Source organism: Barbus barbus (assembly GCF_936440315.1).
Source record: "Barbus barbus genome assembly, chromosome: 7".
In the NCBI taxonomy this organism is placed as follows: domain Eukaryota; kingdom Metazoa; phylum Chordata; class Actinopteri; order Cypriniformes; family Cyprinidae; genus Barbus; species Barbus barbus.
The window spans coordinates 9,852,198-9,871,244 of NC_136735.1; the positions used below are offsets into that span (position 1 = coordinate 9,852,198).

The 19,047-nt window shown below is 36.8% G+C and overlaps 3 protein-coding genes across 4 annotated transcripts; 2 read left to right on the forward strand and 1 right to left on the reverse strand.

Annotated features, from left to right (window-relative positions):
- The first annotated feature begins 78 nt into the window (after positions 1 to 78).
- Positions 79 to 2,991, forward strand: ebpl (EBP like). The gene is made up of 4 exons (XM_079421054.1): positions 79 to 327; positions 411 to 480; positions 1,652 to 1,790; positions 2,551 to 2,991. The coding sequence occupies exons 1-4, from the start codon at positions 148 to 150 to the stop codon at positions 2,780 to 2,782; spliced, it is 621 nt and encodes a 206-aa protein (XP_079277180.1). The 5' UTR covers positions 79 to 147; the 3' UTR covers positions 2,783 to 2,991.
- Positions 2,992 to 3,123: 132 nt separating this feature from the next.
- Positions 3,124 to 4,750, reverse strand: arl11 (ADP-ribosylation factor-like 11; the record flags this gene model as incomplete). The annotated part of the gene is made up of 1 exon (XM_079421055.1): positions 3,124 to 4,750. The coding sequence occupies one exon, from the start codon at positions 4,748 to 4,750 to the stop codon at positions 4,220 to 4,222; it is 531 nt and encodes a 176-aa protein (XP_079277181.1). The 3' UTR covers positions 3,124 to 4,219.
- LOC306872481 (RCC1 and BTB domain-containing protein 1-like) lies at positions 4,646 to 18,670 on the forward strand. 2 transcript variants are annotated; one of them, XM_079421052.1, is made up of 13 exons: positions 4,646 to 4,984; positions 5,722 to 5,949; positions 7,022 to 7,212; positions 7,340 to 7,490; positions 7,691 to 7,857; positions 9,512 to 9,670; positions 9,845 to 9,952; positions 10,606 to 10,748; positions 13,498 to 13,688; positions 13,861 to 13,987; positions 14,694 to 14,845; positions 16,919 to 17,049; positions 17,305 to 18,670. In XM_079421052.1, exons 2-13 carry the CDS (start codon positions 5,922 to 5,924, stop codon positions 17,443 to 17,445), a joined length of 1,689 nt encoding a protein of 562 aa, XP_079277178.1. In that variant the 5' UTR covers positions 4,646 to 4,984; positions 5,722 to 5,921; the 3' UTR covers positions 17,446 to 18,670. The 2 variants fall into 2 exon arrangements, with proteins under 2 accessions (XP_079277178.1, XP_079277179.1); XM_079421053.1 differs by having other exon boundaries at positions 4,697 to 5,078.
- Positions 18,671 to 19,047: the final 377 nt, after the last annotated feature.

Genomic DNA, 19,047 nt, shown 5'->3' on the forward strand with positions numbered 1-19,047 from the left:
CTCTGCTCTGTGACGTGGACGGATGAAGTGGAGAGAGTTCCGCGCGAGCCTATGGCTGCAAAGCTCCACCTTTGGAACGATGGGCGGGGCCTGGATATGTCATTCAACCATTGAGTAAAGAACTACTGCAAACGTGCATTAAATATAATGGCAGAAGGCGAAGAACCTGCACTTTTCACTAAAGTAACTGTTTATTCTTTACTCGCGTGTGTGGCTCAGTTTGCTGTGGGGTTTTTTTTTGCGCAAAAATGGGGTAATAAATGTTCAGCTGTTGATCGGTGGGTCCTTGTGTGGTTGTTTTACGACGCAATTGTTCATTTTACTCTGGTAAGTATAAAGGTGCACGCAGGAACCTTCACTTTTTACCTGTTTGTAACTGTCTGCTCACCTCTGGCTGCTTGACCGTGCAGGAGGGACCCTTCGTCTACATGTCTCTTGTTGGAAATGTGGCAACTTCTGACGGTCTATTGGCAGAGCTATGTAGGTATACTGTGTTACAACTCACAGAGTTAAATGTAAAGTGATTTTTTTTTTTTTTTTGCACTAATGAAATGAACTGATTTGAAAAGACTGATAGAGTAGGATGACATCTAGTGGTGTTTATTGGTATGATGTATAAAGTTCAAAGGTCATTCACTGAACATTGCGTATTCTGTATAATCAAAATACAGTAGTAATAATAAAGGAGTAGTTCAGCCTAGAAATGAATTGGCATTATTTATTCACCCGTATGCCATTTTCAGTGTGTTGGCTTTTGTGTTTTCTGCAGAACACACAAGCTGCTGTCATACAGTGACCATGGGCTTTCATGCTTTTAAAGAACAAAAAATCACCATAGTCTATATGACTTGCTTGCTAAATAATCCAAGACTAGGCAATAGTTCTTGACGGTCTTGTAAAATATTGAGACATTAAGTGACATTTTAATTTGTGGGTGATCCATTCTTTTAAATCAGTAGTTCTCAACCGGGGGGCCGGGGCCCACTAGATGACCTCAAGAGGATGTAATGATTTAAATTAAGGCAAAATGGTATTCAAAATAAGCTAAATCTGCAAAGGCTTAATTTTAACATTTCAGTCACTTTTTCCTTTGCACAAGCAGGGTTTCTACAATCCTGGAAATATAAGGAAGCCCAATTTTAAAAAGTGTGCTTTCTAAACCTGGACAAGAGACTCATGTTAATTGAAATCTACAAACACCATAGGCATTTTTAAAAATTATTTTTTTCTTGTTATGCCAATAGCAAGTATATTAAGTACATGGATTAAAAATACACTTAACACTTATCCAGTAAAATCAAAATGACTGGAAAATTCATGCTAATTCACCAAAAAGAGTGGGATCCTTGAAGAACATTCAGCTCTTAAAACCTCCGGAATAATGACATTTTTATTACAACTGGGGGTCTTTAATTATTGTTGTGGATAATGACCTTGGGGTCAAAAAGGCTGAGAACCACTCCTTTAAGTAATTGAATAATCAGGGCAAAATGACTACATGTTGCTGTTCTCCCATCTTCTCATTTTTCTAGAACCATCAGTTTTTTTTCAGCAGGTAGTTACAGAATGTTAGTCTTCTGAAACATTGTATGTGTATCTTCAATGCAGTAAATATTAAATTAATGTGAATTAATATTAAAATACTCAACAGGGAAAGAATATGGCAAGGCAGATGAGCGCTGGTTGTACTCAGACCCGACAATAGTATCGCTGGAGCTTCTGACAGTGGTTTTAGTTGGTTCTTTGGCCCTGCTTCTGGTCTATGCCATCATCAAAGACAAACACTACAGGTAAATCAAGCAACAGATTTCAAAATAATACAGAAGAAAGATCTGTTCTAATGTAAATGCAATCCATTTTAGACTCTGTCCATTTGTAAAACTCAATAATCCAGCTTTAATTTCCAATTGAAACTCCATCCTACAATCTGCAAATAAAATTATTTATAATTAAAGGGATAGTTCACCCAAAAATGAAAATTTGAGGTTTGTCTGCTTGCCCCAAGGGCATCCAAGATGTAGGTGACTTTGTTTCTTCAGTAGAACACAAACAAAGATTTTTAACTCAAACCGTTGCAGTCTGTCAGTCAATGGGACTCACGGCTTTGAGAGAAAATAAACTTACACAGACAAAACCAAATTAAACCCTGCAGCTTGTGACGATACATTGAGGTCTAAAGACACGAAACGATCAGTCTGTGCAAGAAACTGAACAATATTTATATAATTATTTACCTCTGATCCGCTGCACAGTCCAACTGTCTTGAGTGCGTTCACACATCAGCCAGCGTGTGACGTTTCTTCTTGCTTTATGGCGGATCGCAGACTTATAAGTGCATTACCACCACCTATCTCTCAAATGGACCATTGACACTATCTACAATCTTAATTAGGAGTGTCAATGGACAGTCACCTACATCTTGGATGCCCTTGGGGTAAGCAGATAAACATAAAATTTTCATTTTTGGGTGAACTATCCCTTTAAGGGTTCTTTGCCTTTAACGCTGTTTTATGCATTTGTGTAAATATCTCATTTTTTTTTCTGAACCAGGCACTTTGTTCAGATCACACTGTGTGTGTGTGAGTTGTACGGGGGCTGGATGACCTTCTGTCCAGACTGGCTAATCGGAAGCCCTAACCTGAACACCAGCAACTGGCTCTACCTGTGGGTCTACCTGGCGTTCTTCAATGGGATCTGGGTGGTGGTGCCTGTACTCCTCCTCTGGCAGTCATGGAGGGATTTAAGAAGTATGCATCAGTATCCAAAGAAGAAGAACAGATAAAATTAGAGGACGTCTGGTCATTAGTAATCAACCATATAATTATCAGAGTTATAATTAGCATTTCAAAGTGAATAGAATGAGATGTGAAGAGGATGTACTGAAGTTGATGTATTATACACATTTATTGCATACAATATTAGAGGAACAGTTGTTAAGGCGTATCTTTGCATAATTGCAGTGGTAAAGACACAAAGGAAGTTCACACCAAATACTGACTCATAGCAACATACTTGTACTATTTGCATTCCTGCCCTATGACACCTAAACAGTGAATCTGTTATCAAGCTTTTTTTACACTCATCTAGGACCAGTTTCCCACTAATCCCTCTTACCAAACTACCTTATCCAGTACGATAGAAAGCACAAATTATTTCAATTCATGTTTCAAAACACCTGTTTGCTTATCCTTAAAATAATGATGAATCATGCTGCTTTTTACAGAATTGGTTATTTTCTTGCCAAGTTATGACAGCATAACAGGCTAGCCTGATATATTTTGGTCATAGTCACTTATATATGCAGGTCTGATCAAGGTGTTTAAGGTAATACTTCATCATCGCAATTTCAAAGATTAATTTATTGCACAATTTAGGCATTGTAATTTCACTACATCTTCATGTGTAAATAATATAAAATAGGAACATTACATTAAGGTCACATTAGTTAATGATAGTTAATAGATTAACTAACAATGAGCAAGACATTTGTTATAGTATTTATTAATCTATGTTTGTTAATAAAAACAAATGTTTTGGACATATTTCCATTAAAAGTGATTGTTAACCAAAGTGTTACCTATAAAGAAAATTTTCATTTAAAATCAGATAATTTCATGACTTTACCTATTTATGATTATGCAATATTTTCTCCTTAAATTTATAACCTACTTTTAAACTCCAATAGCCTACATGATGTATATGAATAACCTGATGTTGCCAAAGTGGCATTAACATTGATGTAAATGTTTTAAACATTAGTTCGTTAACTAAAGTTGACAAATTGAACCTTAGTGTAAAGTTTTACCTAAAACCAAAATTGCATTTAAAAGCACCTGATTTCTATGAATTTTCATCAATAAAGTTTCCAATATCAAAAAGTATGTATCGCAGGATTCTCATCAAAATCACTTTGGTTGCCAAATTAATCTGCACATGGCATTCATTTACAAAGGAAACGATGTTTGCAGTAATTACAGTGTACATGCCTGCAGTGCAGAACATGAAGACAAGTAAAACAAACATAGTATTTACAGCACATATAACAACAATGAACAAGTGCAGTAGTACAATCAGTCAATTATTTCCCAACATTCTTGATCTTAGTATGATAGCACCATGATCAAACTTCTTCATTTTGCTTGTTATTAAGTTTCTGCTTCGATAAAAGGAGACTGTCAAGTTTGAACTGTATTGCCTAGTCAGCTAGATAGTATCTTGCTTATGCTTTATGCATTAGTTTAGCTATAGAGAGAAAGGCTTGTTGGAGACCAAGTCCCTTCAGTGCGCTGCAAGCTTGGATCTCCCACACCCGATCTGTGTAATTATCCAGCTCCAGCAACGTAGACACCTCTCTAATAGTCAGAGAGTTTGGCAGATCTTTTTTGTTAGCCAGCACCATCAGGGGAACCCCTTTCAAATGCTCATGACTCAGAATCTTCTTCATGGCTTTCTGAGCTTCTCCCATCCTGGCACGATCACTGCTGTCCACCACGAAGACCAGGACCTTACATCCCTCCAGGTAGAATTTCCAATTGGGCCTCATGGTTCCTTGTCCCCCAACATCCCACACGGAGAGCGAGGTCTTCTTGTCCAGCTCTATAGTCGCGACATTGAAGCCCACAGTAGGTGTGGTCTCCATCAGCACACCACGCTGCTGTCTGTACAGCAAAGTAGATTTCCCAGCCGAATCCAAGCCCATGAGGAGAACCTGAGGAGTCTTTTTAAACCGTTTAGACTTGATGGCGCCCATCCTGATGCGAGAGACGCGTTTCTGACTGAACTTGCGGACTCTTGTTGTCTGTATCTCGGCAGGTTTGGACTGGCATCTGGCGGAATGCTTGATTTCACTCCGACTTCTGCTTTTATCACTCGAGGGAAGTCGTATGCAAAGCAGAAGCGACGCTTTGTGAATGGCTATATCTGAAGCTAGCTCAGGACTGACCGTGTGATTCAGCTCGACTAGTTGATCCACATTTCTAAACAGGTTTGTCAACTTTGTACGCGGCTCAACCTGTTCCGGGATCCCAGAAACTGAACTCAACTGTAAATAATGCAAATCCTGACGCTATGGCTTGACAGTATGTGTATAATATTTGAATATATTTGAATGTTTATTACTGGTAAATTAGAAACCTATATACAGGATATAGATTACAAGATTTACGACAATACTTTACGTTATATTCAGATGCTACGAGTGGCAATATAATAATAATAATAATAATAATGGGCCAACTTTATATTAAGCGTCTTTAACTGTGTACTAACATTGAAATTAATCAATAGATACAGTGAACGTATTGTGTAAATACATGTTTGACTAACATTTAAAAAAATTAATCCTGCGTGTTTGTTACTCATGTAATTAATTTCTGTAGTTACATCTGTAATTACATTAACGACCTTTAACCCTTTCCTAACTACTAATCCTGGCCTAACCTTAACCAAACTTCAGTAGCAACAAAAGTGTTTTGCAATTCAACATGAACACAATGAATAAGTAGGCCTACAATTTGCCTGCTTTTTTTTTTTTTTTTACATAAATTCATAGTAGTTAAACCCACCTAATATGAAGTGGGATAATAATAATATGTTTTTACGTTACGATTTAACAGAACTTTTTTATTTTATTATTATTATTCTTATTATTATTATTATTATTATCAACAACATGTGGGCTATGTGGCTTATTCTGTTAAGTCCCGCCCCCTTTATCTCCAGGCTTCTGCCACAACCAATCCGTGAAGTAGGAGCGACGTACAAGCAGCCTGTGATTGGACAGTTGAGCAGTCGTTCGTGGAGCCGTAGCAACAGTGATCAGGAAACAAGTGAGCTGGTTTTCTCTCTGGCGTGAACGCGTTTCCGTGGTCAGACTGCTGGCGCTACAGACTCCTAGAGGGACTGGATAACTCGCTAACTGCATGGTCTCAAACTCCTGTGTGTCACTAGGTAGGTTTTGTGGCGTTGTTTCTGTATTCTGAGTGTATCTCATGTCCTGATGCAGCGATGCGGTAAGCTAGCTGTCAGGCTAACTGAGCTTTGCTTGTTCACACAGTAACGCAAGCCTGCAAGAAGATACGTTTAAACCAACCCTGTTGATTTAGCGATGTCTTTCGCATGCACAGTACAAACTTACTTTTTTGTTTTGCTTTGGGTTTTGCTACACTGTCGCGACTGGTCCCTGATCAGCTGTAAAAGTGACACAGATACAATAAAAGCTGCCACTATTGAGTTCTAGCAGTTGTTCCGTTATAAAGAGTTCCACCGAAGTGTTTCAGTGACAAAACAACAGACCAATAGGCTTTATGATCCATCAGTACATTGCTTTTCCAAGCACAAAAACCTTTATTATGCAAGTGTGTTGTGTAAATTATTGTGAGCTGTGGTATCATAGGGTATAAAATCAAACTAAGTGCAGTGGTCATCGGTCACCCTTGTTAGGGCAATTAATCCCAGCTTGATCTTGAAATAATAACTGAGCTGAGCAGCAAATCAGCATAGTAGAATGATTTCTGAAGAATCATGTGATGCTGGAAATTCAGCTTTGTCATCACAGGAATGCATTACATTTAAACATGTTAAAATAGAAAACTTTTTTTTTTTTATTGTAATATTATTTTAGGCAACACCTTTATTTTGATAGTCCACTTTAGACATTCTTCTAACAGTAAGTAACTTTGCAACTACATGTCAACTAGCAGTCATTAGAGTATTAGTAGACTGTCTGCTTAATATCTTCTAACAATTTATTTTGATGGGTACACAACATACTGAAATTTTGCAAGTATGCCAACTTATTCTACTAACCCCAACCTTACAGTCTACTCTGGGAGTTAATAGATATGTAGCTGCAAATGAATGATAATTAGTTGACATGTATTTAGTAGAATCTATCAAAATGAAGTGTAACCTTATTTTAGAATATTACTGTTTTTAATGTATTTTGCTTGAGAGACCTCTTTTAAACGCATTTAAAAATCCTAATTATTCCAAACTGTTGTGTATGTGTCCTGTTTTAAAGGCACGCACAGCAGGTATCTTCTCGTCTCCAAACCCCATTCCCTGCGGTTACAAAGGAGTGTTGCCATGGTGGATGTGAGTAAGTGGCCTCTCTTCACGCTCTTGAGTGCACAGGAGCTCGCCTCCATACGACAGGCATGCATCTTTGGAGCATCTGCCAATGAGGCCATCTACATCACCCACGATGACGAAGTAAGCTGATTAAGAAACTGATGGTATCTGCTTTGACCTGTTTTAGTTTTAGTAGTTTGTATCTAGCAGTTTGTATGAAGGGCTTCTGTACCTTCATATGAAAGTGAATCTGGATGTCCTGGCACAGGTGTACGTGTTGGGTTTGAACTGCAGTAATTGTCTGGGCACTGGAGACAGTCAGAGCACAATTGTTCCTAAAAAGCTGGACAGTCTGACTGGAAAGAAACTGGTCAGTTTGAGCTATGGCAGTGGCCCCCATGTTCTGCTGGCTACAGAAGGTAAGTACAAGTTAAATCTCTATGTTCTATGTAAACTGAAAGTATTTTGTGGCTTCACCTCTAGTAAAAGTAGAGGCATAATGTGAAATCATTTGCCTGTCTGGATACATTATAGTTCTTCTATCTAAATGCTTAAACACAATAATGGGTTTGTATTTTTATACTACTGTCTTATTCAAAGTGCTTTTTTCTGCTTCCAGAGGGGGAGTTGTATGCATGGGGGCATAATGGATACAGTCAGTTGGGCAATGGGACCACGAATCAAGGTGTGTCTCCTATTTTGGTGACTACAAACCTGCAGAGCAAGAAGGTGACTGTGGTGGCCTGTGGTTCTCACCACTCTTTGGCTTTGACCCATGAGGGTGAGGTGAGGCATGGGAACTGTTTTTCGTCTCACTTAATTGATGCATTGCATGAGTATGGAGCCCATTTTCACCACACAAGAAAAAAAACTTTAGTAAATGCTTTGCTTTGTGGCATAACTATGGCATTTTTGTTATGTCAAATTATCTCATAATTTTAACTTTCCATCCCATCAGTTTGACCTGTTATCTCATAAGCATGACTTAAGTATCTCATAAATGTTTGTAATAATTAAGACTTCATATGCCAAATCATGCTTTGGTAAATGGTAATAGTTTTTTCATATGTGATGGAAATGGGCTTCCATACATAAGAGATTGCACATTTAACCTAATATTGATTAGTTTTCTCTCAACAGTACAATTAAAAAAATGCAGATGAGTTGCATTGCATTAATAGGTCATATTTTATTATTATTAGAAATAATCTGGCCTACAGTTTCAGCCCAAAAAGGCATATAAACTGGTTCAAATTGATTAAAAACAGCAGAATAAATAAAAGGTGCTGAAAGATAATAGGTGAAAGAAACATTTTCACAGGTAACAGGAGACACATCAGTGCATGCGGTATTAGTCTGATTGAGGTAATAGTACTAAATAAAACTTGAGGGTTGTGAAAGATTTGCTAAACAAATCAGAAAAGTAGTCTTATATTTAAAGCACCACCATTTACACGCAGATGGATGTGTTTGGCTGTTGTGTGTTGTCTCACACCGTTTTTGACTGTTAGTCCACGAGTAGGGCATTTAAAAATCTTAAAAGATGGCATAGAATCAAACTACTGAATTGTCCAGATCTTCAGCTGCTAGACTAGCAATGCCATTGTTGGTGAATTTGCTTTATGATAAGACAAACAAAAAGGTACAGCACCGAAACCCTATTAAACTTTATTTATCCCATGATCTCTCTTTTAAAGACGTATTTCTCAGAGATGTTCTCTTTTATTTGGGGTATGAGACTTATAGGCTTTAGTGGACCACAGACTGATTCAGCTGCGTTTCTGACATTCTGGTTATTAATTTAAAACACCGACTGTTGGTTAAAATACCCAGATCAATATGATGCAAAAATATGTCCATTAATTAGGGTCAAAATATTGAGATATTGTGAATCTGATGGCATGGACTAATCAAACAGTTTCAGAATATAGTTTCTATGTTTACACTGCTACGTGTCGCATGCTAATCCCATAATACAAGCAAATTCCTCCCTGTTTCTTTTGCATATAAAAATTTAGCTTTTATCACTCTCTTTAGAAACACTCCAGTAGTAGGTTAAAAATGTAGGATACATTTTAAAGGGTATTAGGTGGATTTTACTTTGACAAAACCCTCCTCTCTGTCCTCATCTGTTTAGCAAGTATAGTTAGCTGCTTAGCCTCATTGTGCTCGCTGTAATAAGAAGCATGTGACCGTTTTTGCTAAGCTGTGAGGGCTTTTGTTCTCACTGTGACTACCAAGATCAGCTTGAGTGTAACACTCTGTGTTTGTCTTTGTCTAATTGAGCTTCATTAAATGTTCTAGCTGTATAGAGCAAGTGTATTTTTATAGCTAACTCAAAAACATTTGTAGACATCCAGTCAGTTGTTTTTATAAATTACTATTTTTAATCCTAAGGTTTCTGCTAATTAACTTAGTCGCTAACTGTATGTCGCCCTAGGTGTTTGCATGGGGCTATAACAATTGTGGTCAGGTGGGTTCAGGGTCCACCGCCAACCAGCCAACACCTCGTAAGGTGTCCAACTGTCTGCAGAACAAAGTGATGGTCAGTATAGCTTGTGGACAGACTTCATCCATGGCTGTGACAGATAATGGCGAGGTAAGGGATAAAATGAATAATTTATAACCTTCCTTTTTATGGAAATATGCAACATGCTATGTAAAATATTGTGTTGTCTATTGACTGTTTAGCACGGAAGTCATCTTGCTGTATTTCTCACTGTAGCTGTGTTGCGTGTTTGTTAGTGGTGAAATATGTGTGTGTGTGTTTCAGGTTTATGGCTGGGGTTACAATGGTAACGGCCAGCTAGGATTAGGCAGCAATGGGAACCAGCTGACACCGAGTCGTTTAATTGCACTTCAAGGCCTCTGTGTGCTGCAGGTACGAATCGCAAGATCTGCCATGTTCTCAGATAAATTGTTAGCTGTACATGTAATATCAAACTGTTCAAAAGTTTGAGGTCAGTAAGATTATTATTATTTAAAAGAAAGTAATACTTATATTTAGCTATAATTCAAAAGCTATTGATCAGAAGTGCCAGAATATTTGTAATTTTACAAAAAAATATTCATTTTTGCTGTTTTTCAAATTAACTATTCATCAAAGAATCCTGGCAATTATGTTTTCTCAAAAATATTATGCAGCACAAGCACAACTGTCTTTAACACAGATAATAATAATAAGAAATGTTTCTTGAGCACCAAATCAGCATATTAGAGTGATCTCTGAAAGATCATGTGACCGGAATATGTTTTTCATTTGTATATTATTTAACAATAGTACTGTTTTTTTCTGTTTTGTCCAATCAAATGAATGCAGTCTTTTGTGAGCATAAGAGACTTCAAAAACATTTAAAAAATTGTACTGACCCCAAACATTTTAACAGTAATGTATCTCAAGCAACAAGAACTGACAATGAAGAAACAAGCAGTTTGTTTTTCCACACAACCCATGTGAGCATGCAGATTTAAAAAAATAATAATTTAAGTGGGTGGGAAAATTGTAAAAATTTTAAATGTGTCACTGTGTCACAGATTGCGTCAGGTTACGCTCATTCTCTAGCACTGACCGATGAGGGCCTGCTGTATGCATGGGGGGCCAACACTTACGGCCAGCTGGGCACCGGCAACAAGAGCAACCAGCTCAGCCCTGTACAAGTCATGACTGAGAAAGAAAGGTAAGGGGGTTTGGGAATATGTCTTCTTTTCCTTTTTTATTACTTGCCTACTCATCAGAGATGGAACGAGTACGAATATATTTTACTCAAGTAAAAGTACCATTACCTTAATGAAATTTTACTGAAGTACAAGTAAAAGTACCAGTCTAAAAATCTACTCAAGTAAAAGTAAAAAGTAGCTAATTTAAACTTTACTCAGAGTAAAAATTACTTATTTACTTTTTAACAGTGGGAGGGACTCAACAATAGGATGGGCCAAGGGTGTCAAACTCAGTTCCTGAAGGGCCACAACCCTACAACAGTATATATATAATCCTAATTAAACACTTCTGATCTAGCTATAGCTGGATCAGATGTGTTTAATTAGGGTTATATCTATAATAATCGAATCATTTAGGCTTATTTGAAAACTACATTGTATGTGTGTTGGAGCAGGGTTGGAACTAAACTCGGCAGGGCTGCGGCTCTCCAGGAACTTGAGTTTGACACCCCTGGGATAGGCCTATAAATCTCAAATTAGTTGTATTTAATTAAAGGAATCAGTTATTTAGAATAATAAGACCTTTGGGCTGTTACCAGGCATATTAAATCAGTATCAACAAAATTAATCTTTGCAATGCAGAGGAAACACAGAAGCTTCATCTGAAGTGGCATTTAGACGTATTTACACACTGTTTAATGCAGGACATGAATGCATTTAACCTGCAATTACAAATGCAGACATAATGTTTTGATAAGACATAAAATGTTGAATACTCATTTGAAATTATATAAAAAAAAAAGATACTTTAAATGCGAAATTATCACCGAGTCACTGTTAATAAGGGAGTCATTGCGACTGAACCGAATCATTTAAACATTTGATTCCTTCAGGAACGAAAACACTGTCACTGTCACTGTCAGAGACACAAAACAGTGCTGTGGCTGTGTTTGGGATTATTTTTGTTGTTGAAATAGAGCAAAAACAGGCAATATGGTGTCTAAAACGCGTCTCTTAATTAATTTCTTGTTTTTTGAACTGTTGTAAAAAAAAAAAAAAATGTAATCATGCTGATTTTTGGAGAAAAACCGTACTCTTCATGTGATATTGTTTTTATAAACATAAAATTATATAAATATACATTTTCTGCACCTATATCTTCAATTTTGTGATAATTTTAAATGCATTTTAACAGACTGAATCACGCAGTGAAAGAACACTAAATGCGCATGCGATTGCGCACTGGTCTAATCTAATAGTCTTCACACACGGTGGAGGGGTGTTTTGTTTGGTGTTTGACTAAATATGTCAAATCGCACATCGTTAAAACAACAATTATGATATTGTCGCAGACGATATCGCACGCCCTTTGGCTAATTTGTGCAAAACCTTTTGCTAAACTGCCAAAGCTTAATTTTAACCAACAATGCAATGATGCAAGTATTTACCTTACCTCTACATGCTTGCTCAGTAATTAATGCATTTAAAATGTAGCGAAGTACAATACTTCAATCAAGTAAAAGTAAAATTACAGATTTTAAAATTTACTTTAAAAAGAAGTACACACAAAAGCTACTCAATTGCAGTAACGCGAGTGAATGTAATTTGTTACTTTCCACCTCTGCTACTCATTCACTCACTGACTCTGTTCTAAACAGTTGCTATTGTTAACTAAAAGTAATAAAATATTATTTTATATTATTTTAATAATTATTTTTTAATAAAAATTCATTAATTGAAATAAAGCTGAAGTAAAATCTAAATTGTAGATGAAAATATTAAGAATTGTTGCCTTCGGCAAATAGCTCAAATAAAATTTGTTTAATTTCAAGTATTAAAATGACTAAAACTGAAATAAAATTAAAATATAGCTAACTAATAAAAATGACAAAAACGCATAACAAAATTACTGAAACGTAAACTACAATAAATAAAAAAACTGAACACAAAAATAAAAGAGAATTCAAAATATTCATTAATTTTACAATAGTATATAAATAATCCTGTTCCAAAAGCCACTGAACTGCCTTTTTTATTGTATATTGTCCGAACCTTCAACATGCTAATGCCAAACTCTGAAATCAAATTTGAAATCTTTTAAAATCAAGTTAACAATGTGATACCCTTAAGACCAAAAGTACATACCGCTCAAAATATTGAGTAATATTTTTGTACTTCTTTAGCATATTTGTACATCGACATAGCTCTTCTTTCATTTTGTGTGAATTTTTTCACCGATTCCTTACAAAGAATTTATGAGATGCTGCCCTAGAAAATGGCCAAAATATGGAATATGAGATCTAGAAAATGGACTTGAAAAGCACAACTTAAAATGATGCTGTCTAGGTTGGCGGCTCAAAATAAGGATTGTTGCTGTTTGCATTTTGTCAGTGCCATTGTTATTGTGAATTTTTGCAACCCAGGGAGATTTCCTGTTGGTCTAGTGGGAGCTTCCTGTTAGTCATCTTGTTTTGGGTGTAGTTTGAAGAGTAGCTCTCTTGTACTAACTCTATAGGTCACTACAGTTATCTCTGCTATTATTAGATAGATTGGTTTAAATTTGAGGACATGCATAAAATCTGAAAAAAACAACAACCCAGTAATCTACTTATATAAGGATCTGACTGATGTATCCCTCCCCTTCCCTTGGTCCTTTCCCGTTTGTGCCCTCTCCTCCTGCATGTATCCTTCCTCATGTCCCTGCACCTCCACATTGACCTACTCCATGTCTTCCTGCTGTTTTGACTCCGCCTCTTTGATCTCCACCAGGATTGTGGAGATCGCTGCCTGTCACTCCACACACACCTCTGCGGCAAAGACCCAGAGCGGTCAGGTGTATATGTGGGGGCAGTGCCGCGGACAGCCCATAGTGTTGCCACATCTCACACACTTCAGCAGCACAGACGACGTCTTCGCCTGCTTTGCCACGCCGTCTGTGATGTGGCGGCTTATTTCCATGGGTGAGTTTGTGCTGTTCTTTTGATGTTTAGTTCTCTTTTGCTGCTCTGTTGTTTCAGTCTTAATGCAGTTGGAGTATTACTGATGATATTTAATGTGCATTAAATGGAAATAAACTCTACAGAAATGGATGCAGTCGCTGATCTTCCATAACTGTGCTGTATTTGTCATCAGAGCATGATGACTTCCTGACTGTGGCCCAGTCCCTTAAAAAAGAGTTTGACAATCCTGAGACCTCTGACCTCAAATTCAGTGTTGACGGGAAGTACATCCATGTCCATAAAGCTGTTCTCAAAATCAGGTGATGATCTCACTCCAATTTCTTCATTAATAATCTGTGCATTAAAGGAACACTCCACTTTTTTTGGAAATGGGCTCATTTTACAACTCCCCTAGAGTTGAACAGTTGAGTTTTACCGTTTTTGAATCCATTCAGCCGATCTCCAGGTCTGGCGGTAGCACTTTTAGCTGAGCATAGATCATTGAATCGGATTAGAGCATTAGCATTTGGTCATCAAAAATTAGTTTTGATAATTTTCCTATTTAAAGCTTGACTCTCCTGTAGTTACATCGTGTACTAAGACCGACCGAAAATAAAAAGTTGCGATTTTCTAGACCAATATGGCTAGGAACTATACTCTCATATCGGCCTAGAAAATCACAGCTTTTCATTTTCCGTCGGTCTTAGTACACGATGTAACTACAGAAGAGTCAAGCTTTAAATAGGAAAAATATCGAAACTCTTTGGTCATTTTTGAGCGCAATGCTAATGGTCTAATCGGATTCAATGATCTATGCTAAGCTTTGCTAAAAGTGCTACCGCCAGACCCGGAGATCGGCTAAATGGATTCAAAAACGGTAAAACTCAACTGTTTAACTCTAGGGGAGTTGTAAAATGAGCCTATTTCCAAAAAAGTGGAGTGTACCTTTAAAGAGGTTAATGCTCACTTGGTTACTGCTAATTACAACTTTCTCCCCTTTTCTCCATTTCTGTCTCCTCTTTTCAGGTGTGAGCACTTCAGATCAATGTTTCAGTCACACTGGAATGAGGATATGAAGGAAGTGATTGAGATCGACCAGTTCTCGTACCCGGTTTACCGCTCTTTTCTAGAGTTCCTCTACACAGACAGTGTGGATCTTCCTCCTGAAGACGCCATTGGTGGGTTCATTTTGAGACTTAGTTTTACAGAAAAATATCCCAGCAAACTTATAGATGAGTATAAGAAACCATTTAAAATGGACCAAAACTACAACCTGAATTCCGGAAATGTTGGGACATTTTTTTCAATTTGAATAAAATGAAAACTAAAAGACTTTCAAATCACATGAGCCAATATTTTATTCACAATAGAACATAGAGAACAAAAATGTTTAAACCGAGAAATTTTACACTTTTATCCTCTAAATGAGCTCATTTCAAATTTGATGCCTGCTACAGGTCTCAAAAAAGTTGGCACAGGGGCAACAAAGGGCTGAAAAAGCAAGACATTTTGAAAAGATTCAGCTGGGAGAACATCTAGCAACTAATAAAGTTAATTGACATCAGGTCTGTAACATAAAAGGGATGTCTTAGAGAGGCAGAGTCTCTCAGAAGTAAAGGTGGGCAGAGGCTCTCCAATCTGTGAAAGAGTGCGTAAAAAGATTGTGGAATACTTTAAAAACAACATTCCTCAACGTCAAATTGCAAAGGCTTTGCAAATCTCATTATCTACAGTGCATAACATCATAAAAAGATTCAGAGAAACTGGAGAAATCTCTGTGTGCAAGGGACATGGCCGAAGACCTTTGTTGGATGCCCGTGGTCTTTGGGCCCTCAGACGACACTGCATCACTCATCGGCATGATTCTATCATTGACATTACTAAATGGGCCCTGGAATACTTCCAGAAACCACTGTCAGTAAACACAATCCGCCGTGCCAACTGTAGATGCCAACTAAAGCTCTGTCATGCCAAAAGAAACCATATGTGGGCCAAGGCTCATTTAAAATAGACTATTTCAAAGTGGAAAAGTGTTCTATGGTCAGACGAATCCAAATTTGACATTCTTGTTGGAAATCACGGATGCCGTGTCCTCTGGGCTAAAGCGGAGGGAGACCTTCCAGCATGTCATCAGCGTTCAGTTGAAAAGCCAGCATCTCTGATGGTATGGGCAGCTTGCATGTTTTGGAAGGCACTATGAATCCTGAAAGGTATATAAAGGTTTTAGAGCAACATATGCTTCCCTCCAGATGATGTCTATTTTAGCATGACAATGCAAATCCACATACTGCAGCTATTACAACAGTATGGCTTCGTAGTAGAAGAGTCCAGGTGCTAAATTGGCCTGACTGAAGTCCAAAACTTTCACCTATAGAGAACATTTGGTGCATCATTAAACTAAAAATACGTCAAAGACAACCACAAACTCTTCAGCAGCTGGAAACCTATATCAGGCAAATCCTAACAGCAAAACTCCAGAAACTCATAACTTCGATGCCCAGACATCTTCAAACTGTTTTGAAAAGAAGAGGACATGCTACACCATGGTAAACATGTCCCTGTCCCAACTATTTTGAGACCTGTAGCAGGCATCAATTTGAAATGAACTCATTTTGTGCATAAAATTGTAAAATTTCTCAGTTTAAACAGTTGATATGTTATCTGTGTTCTATTGTGAATAAAATATTGGCTCATGTGATTTGAAAGTCTTTTATTTTTTATTTTATTCAAATAAATAAAAAAAAAAACGTCCCAACATTTCCGGAATTCGGGTTGTACGCCAAGTAGAAAAAAAACTACTACTCTTACCTAGCTTTAAAATGGACTCCTATATGATTTTTGTCCATTTTTGTTGCCAGGTTGCAGGTAATATTCCATTCACACTATTGTATTTACAGTAACATTATTTTTTACAATAACAATAATACACCAATAATGATTGATTATTATTGTTGTTATTATTTGCAATAATATAATTATTATTTACAATAACAATAAAAATAGAACATCAATAATGATGATTTGTTGTTATTATTAACAATAATTTAAAAGTGTTAATTTAACCAAATGTAGTATTGTATGCTTCTGTGTTTATTTATGTGTTGTGATCTATAACAACAAAAAACATTTGGAACTGTAAAAATTAAATTCGCCATTACAAAGCGTGTTATAAAACAAAAGAAAATTCAAGATGGTCAGAACATTTTTGCTGATCCCATCAAAAAATGAATTGATTTGGATATCTCTCACAGGGTTACTGGATCTGGCAACCTCATACTGTGAAAACAGGCTGAAGAAGCTGTGCCAGCATATCATAAAGAGAGGAATCACGGTGGAGAACGCGTTCTCTCTGCTGTCTGCTGCCATCAGATATGATGCTGAGGTAACACTAAACCACCCTGGAGGCCTGGCTTACCAGAGCATTTAAGCAGACGCCTGTTTACCCATTAGCTCCTTTCTGTCTCATTTTGTTTGTTTGCTCTTTGCAATTAATCAACAAGTAAAATACTTTTGAAAGGCAATACAGAAACTCAAAATTGTAAGCTTGTAATGCTAATCATGGATGATAATATTGATTGTTCTTGCTCACTTGTTCAGTCACTCATAATTGCACGTTCATGCTTTCTTCCATGTGAAGGATCTAGAGGAGTTCTGTTTTAAATTCTGTGTGAACCACTTAACTGAGGTCACACAGACAGCTGCATTCTGGCAGATCGACGGCAACATGCTGAAGGAGTTTATATGCAGAGCCAGCCACTGTGGAGCCTTCAAAAACTGACTCTGACGGCCACCAGATACACACAAGCTCAATGTATTAGTCAAGGAACCCCATCTGTTACTGTCAGCCAGTCCTCCTCACAGCTAGTGGGCGCTGTGACACCAGACAGTCATTAACACACAGCGCCCCCTGTTGAGCAGGAGAGGAACTTTCATAAAATATAACATTCATGAAGAAGGGTCAATGTCTGTCATGTACGACCATTTCGTACTCCTCTGTTACCGAAGATGGTCAGCCAGACGGGACATTCCCATTCGTGTTTTAGACGCATTGGCTAGTGCAAATAACAATTTCTAGTGCTGCAGATGGGAAGAGTGTTGTAATAAAATGGAAGTGAGTTTGGGCCAAACAGAGGCATAATTCAACTCTATTACTTAAACATGCACCACTGAAAAGCAGACAAAGAGACTAAGTCAATCTTTTTGTTTGTCCCTTATACTTTATTGCACGGGTAATATTGAATAGAGGTTACTAATTAGATGAGTTTTTTTTCTTGCAGTGATGCTGTGCATTACAAATTGCTCTTTTTTTATTATTGTATTGTATTGACTGGGATCTGTTAATGTTCTTTCTATTGGATACAGTCAGCAGACCTTATTGATGTGGCCCCTTATGTTGTTGACTTATTTTGTCTAAATGTTATGGACCAAAAGAATTTCTGCTATATGATGTTTTTGTTTTTTGCTTGATTTGAGTCTTAAAATATAGGCCTTTTTTTAACAGATTAGGAAGACCACTGTCTGTTATCGCTTAGTTTAGGATCTGCTGCTGCTGTTGCACTTAACCAGTCTGATGTTTAAGTATGCTAAAATATATAAAGAGTATTATAGTTGCAGTAGTTGTTTCCTGTGCAGGAGCTGCTCATATAAGGTGTATATGAACTTTTACGGCTGCACCTTGTTAATAGGTGTGAAACGCTTAGATTTAACAATACTAATGCCTATGGTAAGTTTTTTCTTTTTTTCATATTAACCATCTGTATTTGTTTTTCACATGTATATACTGTACATTTTTGCATTAGTTTTGCAAATTAATCTGTGCACATTATGTGTGCCACAGTTTCTCTTGTAAATTATAAACCCTGATATTATAAAGGTAAATAAAGCTTTTCTTATAAGTTGCATAATTGGGTATTTTTTAATTAAATGTTGTGAAAATGTATGCCAGCATAGTTATTTTTTATTATGTATCTGAATCATAATTAAAATTATTTCATATTAGAATTATACATTTAATACAAAGATTGTAATTATTTCATTTATTTTACATTTTTATTTAATCATTTTATTAATTATCCATGTGAGCATTAGCATTCATTCTTATAAATGCTACCAATTTATAGTTTATAAACTAATGTTAATTATCGGAATTGATAAATCCTTGTTTCAGGTAAAGAAGTAGTAGTGATTGTGAAGTCATTCTTCTACGGTGTGAGTAAATGCCCAGAAATGATGTAGACGCACCCACCTAATTCACAAGTTTGGTTATTTCAGCTAAACCCATTAGCTGGTGTGTAAGCATTGAAATCATTAAACGTTCAAGCAATCTTCTTAGACAAATATTTTTAATAGAATGGAGTTTACAGTGACTCAGTGTGCCACT

Bases quoted from the DNA above. Each gene is read 5' to 3' on its own strand.
- ebpl (XM_079421054.1), top strand. From the start codon at position 148: ATGGCAGAAGGCGAAGAACCTGCACTTTTCACTAAAGTAACTGTTTAT. The intron at 328-410 runs GTAAGTATAAAG...TTGACCGTGCAG, and splicing joins CAATTGTTCATTTTACTCTG to GAGGGACCCTTCGTCTACAT. The intron at 1,791-2,550 runs GTAAATCAAGCA...TTTCTGAACCAG, and splicing joins ATCAAAGACAAACACTACAG to GCACTTTGTTCAGATCACAC.
- LOC306872481 (XM_079421052.1), top strand. From the start codon at position 5,922: ATGGTCTCAAACTCCTGTGTGTCACTAG. The intron at 10,749-13,497 runs GTAAGGGGGTTT...GATCTCCACCAG, and splicing joins GTCATGACTGAGAAAGAAAG to GATTGTGGAGATCGCTGCCT. The intron at 17,050-17,304 runs GTAACACTAAAC...TTCCATGTGAAG, and splicing joins CCATCAGATATGATGCTGAG to GATCTAGAGGAGTTCTGTTT.